The sequence below is a fragment of the Pleurodeles waltl genome, chromosome 5 (genome assembly GCF_031143425.1).
Source record: "Pleurodeles waltl isolate 20211129_DDA chromosome 5, aPleWal1.hap1.20221129, whole genome shotgun sequence".
Taxonomy (NCBI): domain Eukaryota; kingdom Metazoa; phylum Chordata; class Amphibia; order Caudata; family Salamandridae; genus Pleurodeles; species Pleurodeles waltl.
In genome coordinates this window covers 910,212,031-910,232,928 of record NC_090444.1, presented here as the reverse complement: position 1 = coordinate 910,232,928, position 20,898 = coordinate 910,212,031, and the positions used below count along the sequence as shown (strand labels likewise).

General features: G+C 46.9%; 1 protein-coding gene across 1 annotated transcript in view; it reads right to left on the bottom strand.

Annotated features, from left to right (window-relative positions):
* APMAP (adipocyte plasma membrane associated protein) overlaps nucleotides 1-20,898 on the bottom strand; it is a 215,981-nt gene that overhangs the window by 74,340 nt on the left and 120,743 nt on the right. Inside the window, exon 6 of the mRNA XM_069235039.1 lies at nucleotides 9,252-9,426. Within this exon, the coding sequence (XP_069091140.1) occupies nucleotides 9,252-9,426 (175 nt within the window). The remainder of the gene's footprint in view (nucleotides 1-9,251; nucleotides 9,427-20,898) is intronic.

Genomic DNA, 20,898 nt, shown 5'->3' with positions numbered 1-20,898 from the left:
TACCAGAGGGTGGGCACAGGATAATTTGGATTGTGTGTGACTTACCCTGACTAGAGTGAGGGTCCTTGCTTGGACAGGGGGGTAACCTGACTGCCAACCAAAGACTCCATTTCTAACAACAACTGTGGATAGGCTTGAAAGGAGCGCACATCAGAAAGGTCAAATTCATATGCAAATCGCATTGAGGATAATTAATTGGGGATGGACGAAACATGTGTAAGACCTTTAAGGAACATATGTACAGTAAGGGACATAAAGAAGATTGATCAGGCAACCTTAAAAAAGCAGAAATTGCAGCCAACCTTTGAGATTGCCCATAGCAGGGCCCTGCTGGGCCAGAGAAAGTATAAACAACAGAACTTCAGAGAGAGGTGTAGAATGGGGGTCAGGCGTTCTTCCAAAAACTGGTGTATACTGTTTTTGTGGCGGGAAGCCTGGCTGCCAAGATTACGTTACAGACTTCGGACGGAAAGTCAAAAGCTGTTCAACTGTCGCTGCTCAGTCTCAACTCAAGAAGGCGGAAAGTGGAAAGATTCGGGTGCAGAAACTTCCCCTACTGCTCTGACAGGAGGATCGATGGATATGCACAGCAGCTCGGGATACCAAACTCTCCATGCCCAGTCCAGAGTAACAAGGATTACCTGGGCCGGGTATTTCTTGGTCTTGAGTACTCTGGGCAGAAGTGGTATGGGCGGAAAGGCATCCAGGAGGCCTCAGTTCCACTTGAGACAAAAAAGCATGAACGAGCAACTGCAGTCTTGGCTACTCCAATGAGCAAAACTACTGACTTTGCACATTGCCTGCAGAGGCAAACCGATCTAACCAAGACTCTCTAAAACCCTAAAAGAGATTTTGCGCCATAGGCTGCTATTCATGAGCCGGTTGACATTTTCGGTTGAGTTTGTCTGCTCTGACAGTCCGAGAACCTGCCAGATGCTGAAGGGATATGCCCTGCTGTTCCAGCCACAGAGAGCCTCCTGACAAAAGGTCCACAACCCAACACAGCCATGCTTGTTGCAGTACCACATGGCGGTGGTGTTGTCTGTGAACACATGCACCATCTTCCCATTGATAGAGGGAAGAAATGCCTTCAATGCTAGCCGGATCGCCTCGAACTCCAACAGGTTAATGTGGAGCCCGAACTCCAGCAGAGACCAAATGCTTCTGATCTCCACCTCTCCCAGATGGTTGCCCCACCCCAGGAGTGACGCGTCTGTCACTACTGTCAGATATGGTTGGGGAGAGGAGAGGGATCTGCCTCTGACCCAACTGCAGATATTGCATAGTGCCCTCTGAGATCTGGAACTTGTCAGAGAGACTGCACTGATGCTGCGCCCACTGGAACTTCAGGTCCCACTGCGGAACCCACATATGCCATCTGGCATCTGTCACCAGCAGGATGCGGGAGGCAATGAGGCCTAGCAGCCTCAGTCATTCTCACCAAAATCCAGGATAGAGGCAGGAACATTATATCATAGCCTGAATATCCTGGATTCGCCTATTGGGAAGATATGCCTAAAACTGCACTGTGTCCAGAATAGCTCTGATGAAAGGGAGCATCTGAAAGGAAGTCAGGTGTGACTTCGGCACACTGATAGTGAACCCAAGTGAATGCAGGAGCTCGGTTGTAGTCTGGAGTTAGGGGACGACAGCCTGGGGCTAGCCCGCCTTCATCTGCCAGTCGTTAAGATATGGGAAGACTGGAACCCCTGATCTGCGCAGATGAGCTGCGACCACTGTTATCTCTCTTTGGTGAACACCTGAGGGGCGCTGGTAAGGCCAAAGGGAAGCACAGTGAACAGAAAGTGCTTGTGACCTACAGTGAACTGCAAGTAATGTCTGTGGGCAGGTAGGACAGGAATATGAAAATCACCATCCTGCAAGTCCAACACTACCATCCAGTCTTCTAGGTCAGGGCAGATAAAACCTGAACAGAGCATTTTGAACATCTTCTTAATGAAGAGATTGCGGGTCCAAACGTATAGGATAGGGCGGAGGCTGTTGACCTTTTTGGGTACCAGAAGGTAGCAGGAATCGCAACCTACTTCTAGCACTGGAACCCTCTCTCTGGCTCCCTTGGCCAAGACAGCTGTAACTTGCTCACAGAGAAGTGACAGGTGATCCTCCGTCATCCAATCATAAGAGGGTGGCATGGATGATGGGGTAGTCTCGAAGTGGAGGGAGTATCCCCTTTGGAATATCTGCAAAAGCCACCTGTCTAACGTGATAGATTACCAGCGAAGCAGGTGATGACAAATCCTGCCTTCGACTGGCCCTTGATGTTGTGTAAAACTAGGAAGGCTTAGAGGCTGCTGCTGGGGGAAGGGAGACGGACTGGCCAGACTGCTGGTTCCTGACCCACGAGGTCGGTGGATGACACGCCCTCAGCCACACAGAGGCTGTGTAGCATACGCAGCTCGCTGGCTAGCTGGGAATGGATGCGGTTGGAGGGCCTTCCATAGTGTTGAAAGGGTCAAAAAGCAGACTCTGGCAGGCGAGGGTCCACTGCAAAGCTCTAGGACCTGGCCATAGCACGAGAATCCTTGAAGCGATCGAGCGCCAAATCTGCCTTGCCTCCGAAGAGATGGGTGTAATCAAAAGGCTTGTCCATCAAAGTAAACCGAAAAGCCAAAGGTCGTCAGCTCTACCAATAAGGTCATGGTAGGTGGTGGTGTAGTCTGAGTGAGAGGGTTTAGCGAGATACAGATTGGGGTCTGTATTGGCAGGTGGTTCTGCATGAAAGGAGTTACCCCAGGTCGTGTTGTGGTGGGAAGGAAAACTGGTGCCTCAAGGCCAATGTTGACAAAACCGCTCTTCCCAGTGAGCCAATTGTGTCCAGTCCATAACTGATAGGGAACTTTGCTGTGTCTCTCCTTTTGGCAAATGCCTGAGAGAGCACAGTTCGGGCCTCCTCCTGGACCTGTGGCAGCACTTGCGCAACCATATCGGACAGCACGTGAGAATAACGGCCCAAAAGGCATGCAGTGTTCACAGACTGTAATGCGAGGCTGAAGGAAGAAAATATATTTTTCCCAAGTGTATCCAACCTTTTGGATTCCCTATCCAGGGGTGCGGAAAGAAACGCCCTCTGGCAAGTGGGTCCCCCAGAGTGGGACAATGGCGGCGGGCAATTACCCTGTTCAAAGGAGCCCCTGTGCTGTGTTTAGGGTAGTTACCAAGCAGGACATCCGTAAGGGCTTCATTAAAGGGGAGCATGGGTTGAGAGGAGGACACCCCAGGCTGAAGCACCTCTGTCAGAAAGGCAACTCAAGGTCCAAGATCTTAGCTGCTCTTCTCACCACCATTGACTAGTAAGCCTCCTTCTCCATAGCCTTGGTAGGAGAAAGCATTCCAGTACCCTGAGAAGTATCAAGTCTGCTGGCCTCATCCAAGTCTGTACACCAGTCCATAGGGGCTTGAAGCTGGTATTCTAAAGGATCCAGTGATCCCTTCCATTCCTCATCATAACTTAGTCCATAAGAAAGGGGCTCAGGATCTGACATAGGAGGGAAGGCCCTGCCGGCGTCAGACAACGCCCATCCAGCTCTGTGTCGGAGCCAGCAGTGAGAATGGGGAGGGCGCCACCTGTGGGTGGTGCCAGAAGTGTCAGGATGGGCATCGGGAACGTCTGGGTGGTACAACCAATGCCAGTCCGAATCCAGAACCAGATTCATGGGTGTCCCTTAGCACCCAGGTCGAAGCCGCAGAACCTGAAGGGCCAATTCCGACTATGCAGGGACTGACTGCGCTCCAGCGGAGCCAGGCTGACCAAAAATGAGGCACATGGCCTCAGATAAGTCTTGAAGTTGGGCAGGGTGCACTGCAGAGTCGGTCCAGCCACATATTCCTTGGAACAAGGCCTAAAGCGCCGACACTCTCTCGTCTTATTTGCCTCTAAGAAGTCGAACTGCGCTTCAACTTCTTACTTTTCCTCTTGTGCCTTGACGTATCCCATCGCCCAGAAGACTTGGAATGCAACAAAGGCGATGGAGGACTCTGCAACTGCTCCTGGGACCTTCCTCTCGACCGGGACCTCGACGTGCGTGGAGTTGAGTGACGGGCTGCCATCAGTTTCAGGGACCACTCTCTCAAAGCCTTCGGATCCATGGCCCAACACTCAGAGCACGGATTTGGGTTGAGGTAGAGCCTCTCGAACCAAAGACACACAAGGTGCGAATTTGCCATCAACATCGCACAATGACGGGATCCACAGGGCTTAAACCCAGCCTTCCTCAATGACATCCTCGATGCATCAGGAGAAGAAAACTTGAAAAATAATTGACAAAATGTTGAAAATCACATGCAACATGACAGGGTCGTTGAAGATGTCTGGAGTGTGTCTCAACATGCGTTTCAGTATTGACAGGTATTGGACAGAGTGTTGGCTGAAGGAAAAAGTATTGCACAAAAAATTATTCTCTAAAGGTTCAGTGTGTAGCTGTACTTTGTGGTAAGCAGCAGCTCTACCAATAAGGTCATGGTAGGTGGTGGTGTCGTCTGAGCAAGAGGATTTATCGAGATACAGTTTGAGGTCTGTATTGGCAGGTGGTTCTGCATCAAAGGAGTTACCCCAGGTCGTGTTGTGGTGGGAAGGAGAACTGGTCTCCTTCTTCCCACCTGTGTAAGAGTAAATGAACCCTCTGGAGAGTATGGTGCATAAGTAACAGGTGAAGACGGTGGTGAGTGCATGTTGCACTGCAGGCTTGGGTGGTGGGCTGAGGTGCACCAAGCTGGTGGCCTTGTCTGCCTTCTTTCTAAGCTTTGGTAGAGGTGGGATCCCCAAAACTTTTTCAAAGGGCAATTGTCTTTTGGCTAGCTATGCTCCGGTATAAGATCTTGTAATGATACAACAGTATCCAGATACATCATTAGGGGGGTCATTCTGACCACGGCGGGCGGCGGGCGCCAAAAGACCGCACCGCGGTCAAATGACCGCGGCGGTCATTCTGACTTTCCCGCTGGTCCGGCGGGCGACCGCCAAAAGGCCGCCCGCCGGCCCAGCGGGAAAGACACAGCAACGATGAAGCCGGCTCCGAATGGAGCCGGCGGAGTTGCTGGGGTGCGACGGGTGCAGTGGCACCCGTCGCGATTTTCAGTGTCTGCAAAGCAGACACAGAAAATCATCATGGGGCCCTGTAAGGGGGCCCCTGCACTGCCCATGCCCCCAGGGGCCCCACGACACCCGTTCCCGCCATCCTGTTCCTGGCGGTAGAAAACGCCAGGAACGGGATGGCGGGAAGGGGGTCGGAATCCCCATGGCGGCGCTGCAAGCAGCGCCGCCATGGTGGATTCCCTGGGCCAGGGGAAAACCGGCGGGAAACCGCCGGTTCCCCTTTTCTGACCGCGGCTTTACCGCCGCGGTCAGAATGGCCCAGGAAGCACCGCCAGCCTGTTGGCGGTGCTTCCGCGGTCGTTGGCCCTGGCGGTCGGTGACCGCCAGGGTCAGAATGACCCCCTAAGTGTATTTTTTTGTCTGGAATCTATCTCCTCTACCATCTGCTGAAGCACAGGTTCCACAGGATCCGAAATGTGTGCTTGTTTGCTGAAAAGTGCAGGAATTCAGCTCCAGTGTTGAAGCTTTCAGTGCCTGTTTCCAATGCAGAGGGTTTCAGGTCCGAAAATTGAGTTTTCAGTGCGGAGGTGGAGCAGCGTTTTGATGCGGAGGATCTTGGCTCCGAAAGTCGGCTCGACTACGATGGAGGAGTCGATAAGGGAGCATACAGCCTGTGATGTCCTGGGTGAGGAAACCGGGAGGTGAAATTTAGGCATTTTGCATTTTCACAAGTCGCGAAAGGGTTGATGTTCTGGGTTAGGACTTGTGGGTGCAATTCCCACTTGTGGAATCAGTGCGTCCTGCTGAGCAGGTCATACAGTTGTTGTGTACCTCGGGAGACACTCCTTTAGGAGATGCACTTGGTGGTCAATTACAAAGTGCCAAATCCGATAAGTAAGTGCTGACAACTGAAGAGTGTGTTTCGCCTGGCTTTTGTATGTAAAACATGGCAGTCATGTTGTCAGTCAATACCAAAACCAACTTACCTGGAAGGTTTTGGACAAAAGCTTTCAGGACTGGGTGGATGGTTAAAGTTCCAGATGGTTGATGTGAAGACCCTTTTGGTGAGGAGGCCACAGACCCTGGACTGTCCTGTCATTAAGGTTCACCACCCCACCCTGTAAGTGATGCATCCATGGTAATGATCACTTGCGGAACTGAGTTTCTGAAAGGCCTACTCTGCAACAGATTGTTGCTGTTCTACCACTGCACAGTGTTGAGTGCTGGCTCTTATCAACACTAGATCTTCTCATTTGCCCTCTCTTGTGACTAATGGGTAGAGAGGCACCTTTGGATCGTATGCATATGAAGTCTTGCATGATGGAATATGGCTATGCATGAGGCCATCATACCTAGGAGCTGTATCACTGTTCAAACTGAGAGGATGGCTTGGCTGAAAAATAAAAGGTAGTAGATGCTGGAAACTAGAAAACACCTCTCTTTGCTCGTTTGAATAGGCTTTGTCTGAGACTGTACTGAGGTCTGGCACTGGAAGGGTTGGACCTTAAGTAGCTGGATGTGGAAAGTGTTGGTGATGACTGTAAAACCCAACACATGAAACATGAAGATAGCAGCTTGGTGTGTGCTAAACATTCCTGTCTGCTAGCACTCTTGATAAGCCATTTGTCTAAGTAACGAAGACCCCAGTCTCCCTTTTTTGATGTGGGTGGCTACCACTACTAGACATTTGGTGGGGACCCTTGAGGCCACGTTACCACAGAAGGACAACACTTTGAACTGACAGTTCTAACCATTAATCATGAAGGACAGGCAGGGCCACTGGAATTATGCAGCAGGAGATGGCCAAATTATGCAACAGTGCTGAGTAAATTATGTGGCAAGAAAAGGCACATTATGCAGCTTAATGCGCTACATTTTGTAATAGTATTGCTTCATTATTTCGTCATTTTTAAACTTGGTAATACTGTCCGGGCATTGGCTACAACTCAGTAGTACTATTTTAGCACCAAAATATAGCAACAAGCAACAGAAAGGTGATAAATCCTGCTTTGCAAAGGGCCTTCTACTGCACAGCAACACGTCGCTGCGTTTTTAGTAACATTTGAACTTGAACTAGAAACAAACATTTTGTTTTTGATAATGTCTGCAGATTATGCAGAAGATGGAAGATTAAGTGGCAAATGCAGCAAATCTATAATTATGCGAAAATCGCCACGGCCGCACAATCGCATAATTACAGTGGTCCCGAGCGTAGGCAGCATTGATGGGCTAGATGGATGGGGATGTGAAAGTAAGCATCCTTCGGGCCTAGTATGGGAACTGAAGTCGCTTGCCGTATGGAATGACATCCTGTCGGGTGGCTATGTGGATATGTTCCGAGAGGATATATCTGTTGCAAAACCTGAAATCAAGGATTGGCCTAAGGGAGTGTACTTTTTTGGGATGTACAGGTAGTAGACATCTTTGAACAGGTGTTGAAGGCGCACTGGAGCCTACCCCGACAAGTGTGATCAGGGGATGTGGGGAAAGTCAATGCCTGGAGGTACAGGCTTCCCTTAGAGTAAGTACCTCCGCCTCAACCCTAGGAGTTGTTACCCCTGAAGATGCCCATTCGTAACCCCAACCTCCCTGTTGGTGGTAGGTCTGTTACTGGTTTTAGTATGTCTGCTGTGAGTCGGGAGAAGTAGCCTTGGACCTTCCCCTTGTCTGCTATTTCTAAAAGGAGCCCCTGGCTGAAAGAACTTAAAGGACACCCATGGTCTTAGCAACCCTGGTGTCCTCCTTAATCTTTCCTAACATCCCATAAACCTGCGGACCAAACAGGTTTTCTCCATCGAAGGTCAGGTTAGTGAGATACTGACGGCCCACTGGCTTTAGAGCCAGAGACATGCAGCCAAGAGTGGCGGAGGGTGATTACAGAGTTGTTCACCTCTGTACCAGCTCTATTAGCCAAATCTAAGCCCTGATTCACAAAGGTTAACTTACAGTTTTGTGTAAGTTTACACTTGCAGTAGTAACTTTTAACACTGTTTTGGTATTCACAAACTAGAAGTGTAATTTTACTACTTGTAAAAATTCTACTAGTAAAATCACACTCATTGAATACCAAAACAGTAATAAAGTTACTACAACAAGTGCAAACTTAAATAAAGTTTATGTTTAACTTTGTGAATCAGGCCCCCAATGCACCCCAAATAGTGGTGCTAGATATGGCTTTCCCCTCCTCAACATTTTCTCCTCACCTCTTTCGGTATAGGTCACGTAGATTTTTAAGCAAAGCCTCCATCTCTTCCCACTGAGTCCTGTCGTATGACAGAACAGAGTACTACTCTTTTGCTAGCTGCATCAATGCTCTTACTCTTCTTATCAGGAGTGGGGCATCGCCTGTGGGCTGGGCTGCTGCTTTCTTTCAACCGGTGAAGCGAACCAGGCAGGCCAGAGGACTGAGCCCTGTTATGGGGGCAGGTCAGCAAGTGTAGACATACATTTCTTTTCAATCCTGGGTATTACCACCCAGGAATTTACGGGCTCCCTACCTCCAAGGCAGATTTTACCATCATTTATAACAAAGGGAGAACCTGAAGGGAATGCTAGGTTTTGGAGAGCATTACCCTCTGAGGCGACATACATGTCCGCCTTGTGGTAGGTGGCTGTACATTGGATGATACCATAGTATGCAGTGGTGGAGTCTGGTAGGAAACCCTGACAGGGACATGATCAAGGCGAGGGTCCCCCCAGGGTGTCCACACTGTAGTCTTCCCAAAGATCGTCCATAGGGTGCAGGCAGACTGGTACCGAAGTCCTGTGCTGGAGAGTACAGGCTACGGCTACCTGTATCTGAATAGGACTACGAAGACCCCTTGAGGGGAATTCCAAGACATAAGGGAGGATGAGAGCTAAGAGCAGTGCCTTTAAGCCTCTTGGAGGCACCAACTGAGGAAGAGTGTCTGGTTCAGGAGTGTCTTTGACAGAGAGTCTTGGCTTTCTAGGCAAAGCCTTCCCACTGGCACAGAAAAACAGTGTAACAATGGAGTCGGTTCCCATGCACATTCACTACCAGAGCAGGAATTACCAAGACCTCAAAACACAAATAACCTGCTTGAAGAAAAATAATTTGCAATGGTTCGAGCTCACCACTAGAAGCCAGGAGTATGCACCACACTTGCATCTACAATTCACACATACTACATTGTTTTTTATAACCTTAGAGTAATGATGGGAGTTTTGATATACTCACCGTCCATCATCTGTACCTTCCATAACCAGTAAGACATAGTCTCTTCTTTGCCATTTACTGCTGGAATCCGTAAAGTAAATTTTCCTTCCATCCTGGGTTAACACAAGGTCGTTCACGAAGGACATTTTCTTCCCTTGAATTGGTTTCTGTGAATCAATTAACATTTTGGCTTCACCTACAGGAACAATGAGAAATATTTTTACAAATACACTTAATACATGCTGCCCAAAAATTATACGAGGCATCAAAAGGATCAATAGGAGGTGGTTTCGTGCTGAAGGGAACAGAGCTGCAGATTTCACATCACTTTGAAAGGCCATTGTTTATAAGTAAAAAATCAAAACCGTCAATGCCAGAATCCAAGCCAGTAAACCTCTTCAAATTCACTGCTCTTCAGATCTTTGCACTTCTCCTACTCAAATCTTTCATCCCCAATTGTTATTTCATGATGCATTTCAATGGTACCTCTTCTCTGATCCCTCCTGATCTCCAAAGACGACATACTTGTATGTTGAAACTGATGGACTGGTAATTGTCTACATTTCCATTTTCAAATATTTTCTTTTGAGAGGGTAAATTCTTGTAAAGCTAAGGATCTTCATTCCTTAATGCCTCTTGCATGGGGGGCAGCTGTCCAAAGGGCAAAAAACCTGCAAATCTAAGATGTTAAGAGTTGGGATACTGCAGAGGATCTCTAAACTCATAGTCTGTTAAGTATCTTTCAGATGGCACCAACACCAAAACACCTGATACCACCCAGGTTGTACATTCATACATACACCCACTCGCAAAACCCCTGCTAGGGACTAAATCCTATATGAAAGCAGAACATTACTACCACTGGACAACTCAAATTTCATTTGCAATCTTGCACTCTCAATAAACAATGTTGGTAGTTATGTTAAGGTATATTTAAATGCAGTTTATGCAAGATTTAACCAAAATATGCTTCAATTATAATGTCAAAAACCACATGGGATAATCTGATGGAAGAAAAATTAAAACAATAATAGTGTACTTCTGGTTAAGTAGATTGTGCTGGGATGTGTCTGAGAGATAACAGGCAATTAAAGTAATTCTCTAATCACATCATTACTTAATGTTTGAAAACATTGGTTGGGTGTGTGTGACCACAATCCACAGCGTAGGACACAAAAAAAAGCGTTGGATCAGCAGGGTGTCTTTTTATCTGGGCAGTTTATATTGAGAGCATGGATGGATGGCAACCAGTGTAGACTGCAGAGTATGCTATGAGTTAGTGAGAAGACTGAATTTCAATGGGTGCCCAACATCAGTGAGAATACTATGAAGAACAAACTGCTTCTTCACATATGTCCTCATCTATGAGGGTTTGGCACACCAGCTCCAATTTGCCTACCTAAAGTGATGTGGAACCATTCATTTCATCGTAGAGTCTAGCTTTGTGACACCAATATTAAATGCCAGAAGTAGGGAGGCAATTTGAGGCAGATGACATTGCTAAGGCTCAGACAGAACTGCAGGCCCACCCTTACCTGAATGTTTGGAATGTTTAGGATATTACTGGTTAAAGTCTCCCACTGAGCACAAAGTTCATATATGGCTCAGGAATACAAACCGTTGAGATACTCACTCAGGCTACACTTATCTCTAGTATTCAAATGAGGAAGGTTAGGCCCAAGACTCATATGAATCCCTGTGACCCTGTACTTAACAAGGAGTTGGCTTCTTGTTTTTTCACTTCAACTTCAAAGAGGAGTTAGAGAGCATCCTTACAGATACCACTTGTAGATTGGGACCTTCTACACGACATGGCTCCAATGAATGCAGATTTTCTCCGGTCAAATACAAAAACAGTGCGGGAGGAGAACATTAAAAATATTTAAATCACTGTTTAGTCAAATTCCCATAGTGCTTGGCTCTTTGGCCAAACATAGGGCAACTGAAAATATTTAGTTTTTATCCTGCAACATTTGTATACTTAATATAAATTCACTTAGAGCAGGCAATTGCTTTGCATGGATTCACTATGCAGCATTTCTTGAGATTATTGTACATGGTTATAGTTTTGGAATTACAAGGAGAGAACATATTATATCCTCAACTATCAATTCACACAGAGCAAGTAATTGCTTTGCATGAATTCACTGTGCAGCATTTCTTGAGATTACTGTACATGTATTGGAAAGTTATTATTTTGGAATTACATGGAGAGAACTTATTTTATCCAAAATTCAACTATCAATTTTTGGGGGAAGGCCAAGGGTTTTGACATAATTACAAGAGTAAAGAGCAAGTACATGTATAAACGAGGGTGGAAGTTTTCACTGCACAAGGCTGGGTATGTCACGAAGGTCATAATATTTTCAGCCAAAAGCATTTATACATTCAGAGCAATGATCATGGAATGCATTTCACACATTGAGGTAATTAAAGACAATCCTGGCACAAGACCTTCATGGAAAGTCCACCTCTCCCTTTTACAGGAGATCTCAAAACCAGTGAACTTCTGTTTTGCCGCTGTGCACTTGCTGGTACTGCTATCTCATGGAGAAAAAATAAGAACACTGATGGCTGAAACAGGCTTTGAGGGACAATGCAGTCACTCCCTTTCCTGCCTTCTTTGACAGTGCAGATCTTGTGGGATCAAAACTTTTCTGTTCCAAGATTCAGACTGATATTGTAGCATGCTCTCGACAATGTGCACCAATTAATTCTAAAAGTGGACACATTCCACATTTGTTTCCAGGGGTGTGGAATTTATTAAAATATCTACTTGTCCACGGGACAGGTTGCTTCTCAAATCTACTTGTCCTTTAAAAAGATCTACTTGTCCCTTTGGTGCCATGTAGCGTGGCGCCAAATTATGGCAGCAATCTCATTATGTAAGAGCTCTGATAATAGCCTCTCTGATTATGCCAGGGCTACTACCATAGTAGGGCTTGAATACTTGCAGTTTCAATCCCTACTGTAGCAATTTCCTTATTTTTCCACCTTTCTGCAGATCTGCATACTTGGGCTGGAGGAAGCAGTAAGCAATAGTTCCAGGGCTGGAATGCCTTTGAGTCTGCAAACCTACTAACCTGCATGTTTTAAAGATCTTCACCAGCTTCTCTCTAATATTTTCCCATAATAAGAAAGGTTGGACATTTACTCCTGACAATGGCAGAATTAGAACTTCTTCCAGGGTTGGGAAGAAAGTGGCTGGAGGGAAAATGAACTTGCAAATGCTCAATAGATTTTCACATGAGCAAATCTACACATGCGTATTTACCCATGCTAAAATACAGTTCACAAATATTTTATAGGGGTACGACATATACCATGGGTGCACTTTTGTGACTTTCTTTAAGAATTTGGGGCCACATGTAGGTAGGTTCAGATTTGCGACCCGCAAATTGCGAGTCGCAAATCCGAATGTAGGATGGTGTCCCTGACACAATCTGTGATTCGCAAGGGCTTCGCAAATGCACACCTCATGAATAATCATGAGGTGGGTCGCAATTTGCGACCCCCTTGCGAATGGCGGCTGAATGGAGACAGCAGACCACCATGTCTGTGACTGCTTTTCAATAAAGCATTTTTTTTTTTTTTGGAATGCAGCCCGTTTTCCTTAAAGGAAAACGAGATGCATTACAAAAACGAAAAATTAAACGTTTTCGTTTCATTTTTTCAGAGCAGGCAGTGGTCCTGCGGACCACTGCCTGCTCTGAAAAAATGTTTACAGTGACATTCACAATGGGGAAGGGTTCACAGGGGGACCCCTTCCCTTTTGTGAAAGTGTTAGCACCCATTTGAAATGGGTGCAAACTTCGATTGGTTTGCGCCCGCGTTTGCAAAACAATCCTACATTGCACTACGAGTCGCAATTAGGAAGGGAACACCCCTTCCTAATTGCGAGTCGCAAACCCGTTTTGCGATTCGGTAACCAGGTTACCGAATCGCAAAACTGGGTTTGTGCACCGCAATGTGCTTTTTGCACGTCGCAAACAGCGAAAGTCGCTGTTTGCGACATGCAAAAAGCTACCTACATGTGGGTCTTGGTCCCTAATTAGGTCTGGTGTTAAAGACATTTTGTTTTTATTAAACTTCTATTTCTCTCTCTTTCGGCTGGCTTTACTGTGAGTGATCGCATTCTTCTCTTCCACAAGGAGCATATTGGCACACAAAGTAGTTTTGTTCAGTGTCAGGAACTACAGTGGCAATCCGTGACGTAACGAAACTGGAGGGTGCCCCTTTGCAAAGAACATGGAGGAGCCCCCTCTCCAGACTCACTCAGGGCAGGTGCTGTGCTGAAGGGGCCCCCTGGAGGGCGGCTGCGGGGCCTTTGTTATGCCACTGGTGGCAAAATGTGCTTTTAGAGTTCAAAAACGTTTTTGTTTTTTTTGCCAGTGTTTGTTACAATGTTGAGGGCCTGGTAGCTCCCACAACAATAAAGTGTTACAAAAGCCATGTCAAAACAAGACGCGCATTAATGAAACCAAAAGACTTATAAAAATGTCAGATCAGTTGGCTTTGTCAGAGTTTATTTTCATGCTTCCCATAATCGTGTTGAAAATGGTTACACTGATTTTCCATTAGAAATAGTTTTGGGAAATAGCATGCATCAAAACATTTTACTAAATGACACCTCATTTGCATCTAATCAGAGAGCATTCTGGGAGCATTATACTTAGCCTCATAGCCTAAACTTTTCAAACATGTGTATACACGTTTTTTTTATTTGTACTGGAACCAACGTCAGTAGTGAAGTGTGACCTTAAAACATGTATTTACAGCACTCACCCTAATAATGAAGGTTTTCAAATAATGAACCATAAATACAAGTTCGAACAGCATTATCTTTTGGAAACACATTACCTCAACTGTAGAGAGTTCCACTCTCTGTAAACAGGCAGCCAAAGGGTTTGTGCTGCAGAGGGTTGGGCCTACTTGTCCCAAGGACAAAGTAAACATAAAAACTTGTTGCCCTTGACCCCAAACAAGATGTCCTGGGCGTCGGGCGATAGGAATTCCACATCCCTGGTTTCACTAGACAACTCTTGTGAAAAAATGCCCCTTTTTGTATGCCCCCCCTGCTTACTTTTTCTGAACTGATGCTGCAGGTTTTTTGACTCTGCATTGGGGCAACTGATAACCAGACCCCAGTGCATGTGCTCTGACTCCTAAAACACGTCAAAATTGGCTACACTCCTGATTGGAATATTTAACTTACCTATACATCCCTGGTATGTGGTACAGACTTGTACCCAGAGCCTGTAAATGTCACTAGTGGACTACAGCACATATTGTGCCACCAATAAAGTGATAATGCAAAGCATGTCTTCAGGCCTGCCCCCTGCAGTCTAGGTGTGCAGTTTTAACAGTGCTAATTCGACGTGGCAAATAAGCCTTGTGCGAGGCCTACTTTTAAGTCAGCACTAAGGTAGGCTCTAAAAGCCCATGGGAGAGTGTGCATGGTATTTAAAAAGTACTTATATTTTAAATGTCGTGCCAGCGAACAACATCCAAAGTCATTTTTCACTGTGGCGAAACTGTCTCTCCCCCAGAAAAGCGTTTGATTACAACTCAGCACCTTATAATGCTTATCATCAGTTTTGGAGTAGCTGAAAAAATGATTCAAAAATTAATTTAATAGTAACTTAAAATCCAAATTAATGGTTAAGGCCGATTTTCAAGATTACTATTTTGAAAATGACACTTTTAGAAACTTGTCATTTTCCGGCCTAAGCCAAATATGCCTTTCTACCACTGTTCAATGTCACCTGACTGATAATGTCTCTCCTATGGTGAGATATGGATTGCTCCCATATAGTGGACAAAGGGCTTGGGTGTGAGGAGATGTTTTTCTCCCTGAGCAAGATGGCCCTTCTAAGCTTTAAAGGGTGCCTTCTCTGTCACTGTCAGAAGTAGCTCACACATAAGGCTGTCTCTCCGTTGCCTTTATAGCCAGCCTGTCTCCCAACTCAGTGGGAGGGGGAACTATCCCAGAAGTCATTTGAATTGTCGACAAAGGAAGGTTTGCCCATTATCATGGTTACACCTCTGGGTGGGCACAGGGAGCTCTATACAGGGAAGAAGTGTTCTACTATGTTGTTGTGCGGTAAAGAGGGGCACTGTGGAAGAGACTCCAGTAAAACACACAGACATGCTGCAACACTGTGTAGGGGCACCTCTGGAACTTTTAACCCATCGGTTAGGGGGTGGCCAGGAGTTTCCCTCACGCACGGGCTGGTACTAGCATACTTGAGGTACACCCAGTATCCTCTTCAGAACACCTATGGACCTACAGAAGTAAGAAGGACTACAGCTACAGCTGTGACCTGTGAAGAGATTTGAAGTAACAGATGATAAGGAGGCCAGAGAGACTACAAGACTATGTATAATTTGTTCATGTCAATATATGAGTTTGTTTAAGCTATGGAGCTATGAAAACCTTCTAATTTCATTTGATTGTTTTGAAGATTGGAATGGAAGGGAGGTGATGTGGTATTGTACATTTACTTATGTAATGATTTGTTATTAAATATTAAGTTGGTCCTAAGGAGTCCTCTCTTATCACCATAGGTTGAACCCTGCATTTTAAAACCTTATCTGATTGGGCACACATGTGACCATCTCTTAGCTCTCTCTCCACCATAGTGTCCATGGCGGGCCATCAATAAGTACTCCTTAATCTTTCTTTGGGTTTGGAAATACCCATATGGCTAGCGTGAGCATGTGCAACCAATTGTTTCCTCAAGGAATGGGGAGGAATTAACTTACTACCTCTTACTAGAAGATGGTCAACGACCGCCATTTCATCTCTTACTTGCCAGAAAGGCACCAAACGTTCCTCACAATTTTTCTTTACACCCCATCCACACTTAGTCTGATCAATTACTTTTTGTAAAATTTCATCTTTCAGTAACTCCTCTCTCCATTCCGATTCTTGGATAACAGCATTCGTTACTGTAGGAAAGTACCATCTTGCCTGGCATGTTACCCCCATATTTCACTGTATAAATGTTGTTTTAGTTGTATGTGTCACTGGGACCCTGCCAGCCAGGGCCCCAGTGCTCATAAGTGTGCCCTGTATGTGTTACCTGTGTTATGACTAACTGTCTCACTGAGGCTCTGCTAATCAGAACCTCAGTGGTTATGCTCTCTCATTTCTTTCCAAATTGTCACTAACAGGCTAGTGACCAATTTTACCAATTTACATTGGCATACTGGAACACCCTTATAATTCCCTAGTATATGGTACTGAGGTACCCAGGGTATTGGGGTTCCAGGAGATCCCTATGGGCTGCAGCATTTCTTTTGCCACCCATAGGGAGCTCTGACAATTCTTACACAGGCCTGCCACTGCAGCCTGAGTGAAATAGCGTCCACGTTATTTCACAGCCATTTTACACTGCACTTAAGTAACTTATAAGTCACCTATATGTCTAACCTTTACCTGGTAAAGGTTGGGTGCTAAGTTACTTAGTGTGTGGGCACCCTGGCACTAGCCAAGGTGCCCTCACATTGTTCAGGGCCAATTCCCCGGACTTTGTGAGTGCGGGGACACCATTACACGCGTGCACTACATATAGGTCACTACCTATGTGTAGCTTCACAATGGTAACTCCGAATATGGCCATGTAACATGTCTAAGATCATGGAATTGCCCCACCAATGCCATCCTGGTATTGGGGAGACAATCCCATGATTGTCTCTAGCACAGACCCGGGTACTGCCAATCTGCCTTTCCCGGGGTTTCACTGCAGCTGCTGCCAACCCCTCAGACAGGTTTCTGCCCTCCTGGGGTCCAGCCAGGCTTGGCCCAGGAAGGCAGAACAAAGGACTTCCTCAGAGAGAGGATGTTACACCCTCTCCCTTTGGAATAAGGTGTCAGGGCTGGGGAGGAGTAGCCTCCCCCAGCCTCTGGAAATGCTTTGATGGGCACAGATGGTGCCCATCTCTGCATAAGCCAGTCTACACCAGTTCAGGGATCCCTCAGCCCTGCTCTGGCACGAAACTGGACAAAGGAAAGGGGAGTGACCACTCCTCTGACCTGCACCTCCCCTGGGAGGTGCCCAGAGCTCCTCCAGTGTGCTCCAGACCTCAGCCATCTTGGAAACAGAGGTGCTGCTGGCCCACTGGACTGCTCTGAGTGGCCAGGGCCAGCAGGTGACGTCAGAGACTCCTTCTGATAGGCTCCTTCAGGTGTTGCTAGCCTATCCTCGCTCCTAAGTAGCCAAACCTCCTTTTCTGGCTATTTAGGGTCTCTGCTTTGGGGAATTCCTTAGATAACGAATGCAAGAGCTCATCAGAGTTCCTCTGCATCTCTCTCTTCACCTTCTGCCAAGGAATCAACTGCTGACCGCGCTGGAAGCCTGCAAAACTGCAACAAAGTAGCGAAGACAACTACTGCGACACTGTAACGCTGATCCTGCCGCCTTCTCGACTGTTTTCCTGGTGGTGCATGCTGTGGGGGTAGTCTGCCTCCTCTCTGCACTAGAAGCTCCGAAGAAATCTCCCGTGGGTCGACGGAATCTTCCCCCTGCAACCGCAGGCACCAAAGAACTGCATCACCGGTCCTCTGGGTCTCCTCTCAGCACGACGAGCGAGGTCCCTTGAACTCAGCAACTCTGTCCAAGTGACTCCCACAGTCCAGTGACTCTTCAGTCCAAGTTTGGTGGAGGTAAGTCCTTGCCTCCCCACGCCAGACTGCATTGCTGGGAATCGCGTGTTTTGCAGCTACTCTGGCTCCTGTGCACTCACCGAGGATTTCCTTCGTGCACAGCCAAGCCTGGGTCCCCGGCACTCTAACCTGCATTGCACGACCTCCTGAGTTGTCCTCTGGCGGCGTGGGACTCTCTTGTGCAACTTCGGGTAAGCACTGATTCACTCCACTTTGTAGTGCCTGTTCCGGCACTTCTGCGGGTGCTGCTTGCTTCTGAGTGGGCTCCTTCTCTTGCTGGACGACCCCTCTGTCCCCTCACACAATTGGTGACATCCTGGTCCCTCCTGGGCCACAGCAGCATCCAAAAACCCTAACCGCAACCCTTGCAGCTAGCAAGGCTTGTTTGCGGTGTTTCTGCGGGAAAACACTTCTGCACGACTCTTCACGACGTGGGACATCCATCCTCCAAAGGGGAAGTTTCTAGCCCTTGTCGTTCATGCAGAATCCTCAGCTTCTACCATCCGGTGGCAGCTTCTTTGCATCCACAGCTGGCATTTCCTGGGCATCTGCCCACTCCCGACTTGATCGTGACTTTTGGACTTGGTCCCCTTGTTCCACAGGTACTCTCGTCTGGAAATCCATCGTTGTTGCATTGCTGGTGTTGGTCTTTCCTGCAGAATTCCCCTATCACAACTTCTGTGCTCTTTGGGGAACTTAGGTGCACTTGGCACCCACTTTTCAGGGTCTTGGGGTGGGCTATTTTTCTAACCCTCACTGTTTCCTTACAGTCCCAGCGACTCTCTACGAGGTCACATAGGTTTGGGGTCCATTCGTGGTTCGCATTCCACTTCTAGAGTATATGGTTTGTGTTGCCCCTATCCCTATGTGCCCCCATTGCATTCTATTGTGACTAGACATTGTTTGCACTGTTTTCTATTGCTATTACTGCATATTTTGGTATTGTGTACATATATCTTGTGTATATTTGCTATCCTCATACTGAGGGTACTCACTGAGATACTTTTGGCATATTGTCATGAAAATAAAGTACCTTTATTTTTAGTATATCTGTGTATTGTGTTTTCTTATGATATTGTGCATATGACACTAGTGGTACTGTAGGAGCTTCACTCGTCTCCTAGTTCAGCCTAAGCTGCTCTGCTAAGCTACCTTTTCTATCAGCCTAAGCTGCTAGACACCCCACACCCCTCTACACTAATAAGGGATACCTGGGCCTGGTGCAAGGTGTAAGTACCCCTTGGTACTCACTACAAGCCAGTACAGCCTCCTACATTGGTGGCAGCGGAGGGGTGGTTACATGGCAGTAAAGTTGCTGACTATGAAAGCCTGTATAACTTAATCCTGAGAGAGCATATTCTTAATAATTGTGTGTCTGATTTGTTACACCAGTACCTGGTGGACTCTGATCTGACCTCCCCAAGAATTGGGAAAGAAGGGAGACAAATGGGTCAGAACAAGGGTGAACAGAAAAGTTCATACAGGGGGTGACAAAGATGGCAAGAAGAAGGATGGTAAGTCTTCTGACAAGGGTGGGGACAAATCTAAAAAATGAGTCTTCATCAGGCCCACAAAAACACTCTGGTGGGGGTGGTGGGCCCAAATCCTATTCAAATCAAAACAAAGAAAAGAAACCATGGTGCTATTTATGTAAAATAAAAGGCCATTGGACAACAGATCCCAGTTGTCCAAAGAAAAGCACCAAGCCTCCTACCACTACAACCCCTGCTGCTACACCTAGTGCCCCTAGTAATAGCAGTGGTGGTGGGAGCAAACCTACTAATAGCCAATCCAAGGGAGTAGCTGGGCTCACTTTTGGTAATTTAGTTGGGGTTGGTCTTGTTAGGGAGACCACAGAGGCTGTGTTAGTCTCTGAGGGGGCTATTGATTTAGCCACCTTGGTTGCTTGTCCCCTTAACATGGATAGGTACAAGCAACTACCCCTAATAAATGGTGTTGAGGTTCAGGCCTACAGGGACACAGGTGCCAGTGTTACAATGGTAATAGAGAAACTGGTCCACCCTGAACAACACCTACTTGGTCACCAGTACCAAGTAACCGATGCTCATAACAACACACTTAGCCACCCCATGGCTGTTGTAAATCTCAACTAGGGGGCGGGGGGGGTTACTGGTCCAAAGAAAGTTGTGGTAGCCTCAGATTTACCTGTAGACTGTCTACTAGGAAATGATTTGGAGACATCAGCTTGGTCAGATGTGGAGTTGGAGGCTCATGCAGCAATGCTGGGCATTCCAGGGCATATTTTTGCTTTAACCAGGGCTCAGGCCAAAAAGCAAAAAGGACAGGGTGACTTGGATCCTGGAAGAATGGACCAAGTGTTCCCTAAAGCTAGGGTTAGTAGATGTAAATCACTACCTACTATCCCTCCCTCTACAGTGGATTCTACTTCTGAGGAAGAAGAATTTCCACCCTGTACAGAACCTACACCAGAGGAGCTGGAAGCAGACACTGCTGAGCTTTTGGGTGAAGGGGGGCCTGCCAGGGAGGAGCTGAGTGTGGCACAGCATACCTGTCCCACACTAGAGGGTCTAAGGCAGCAAGCTGTCAAACAAGCAAATGGGGATGTCAGTGACTCTCACAGAGTTTACTGGGAGGACAACCTCTTGTACACTGAAGCAAGGGATCCAAAACCTGGAGCTGCCAGGAGATTGGTGATCCCTCAGGAGTACAGAAAGTTCCTCCTAACTCTAGCCCACGACATTCCCTTAGCTGGACATTTGGGGAAAATGAAAACTTGGGACAGGCTTGTTCCCTTGTTTCATTGGCCTAGAATGTCAGAGGACACAAAGGAATTTTGTAAGTCTTGTGAAACCTGTCAAGCCAGTGGCAAGACAGGTGGCACTTCAAAGGCACCCCTTATCCCACTGCCTGTGGTTGGGGTTCCCTTTGAAAGGGTAGGGGTTGACATAGTTGGCCCCCTTGACCCTCCTACTGCTTCAGGCAATAGGTTTATCTTGGTAGTAGTGGACCATGCCACCA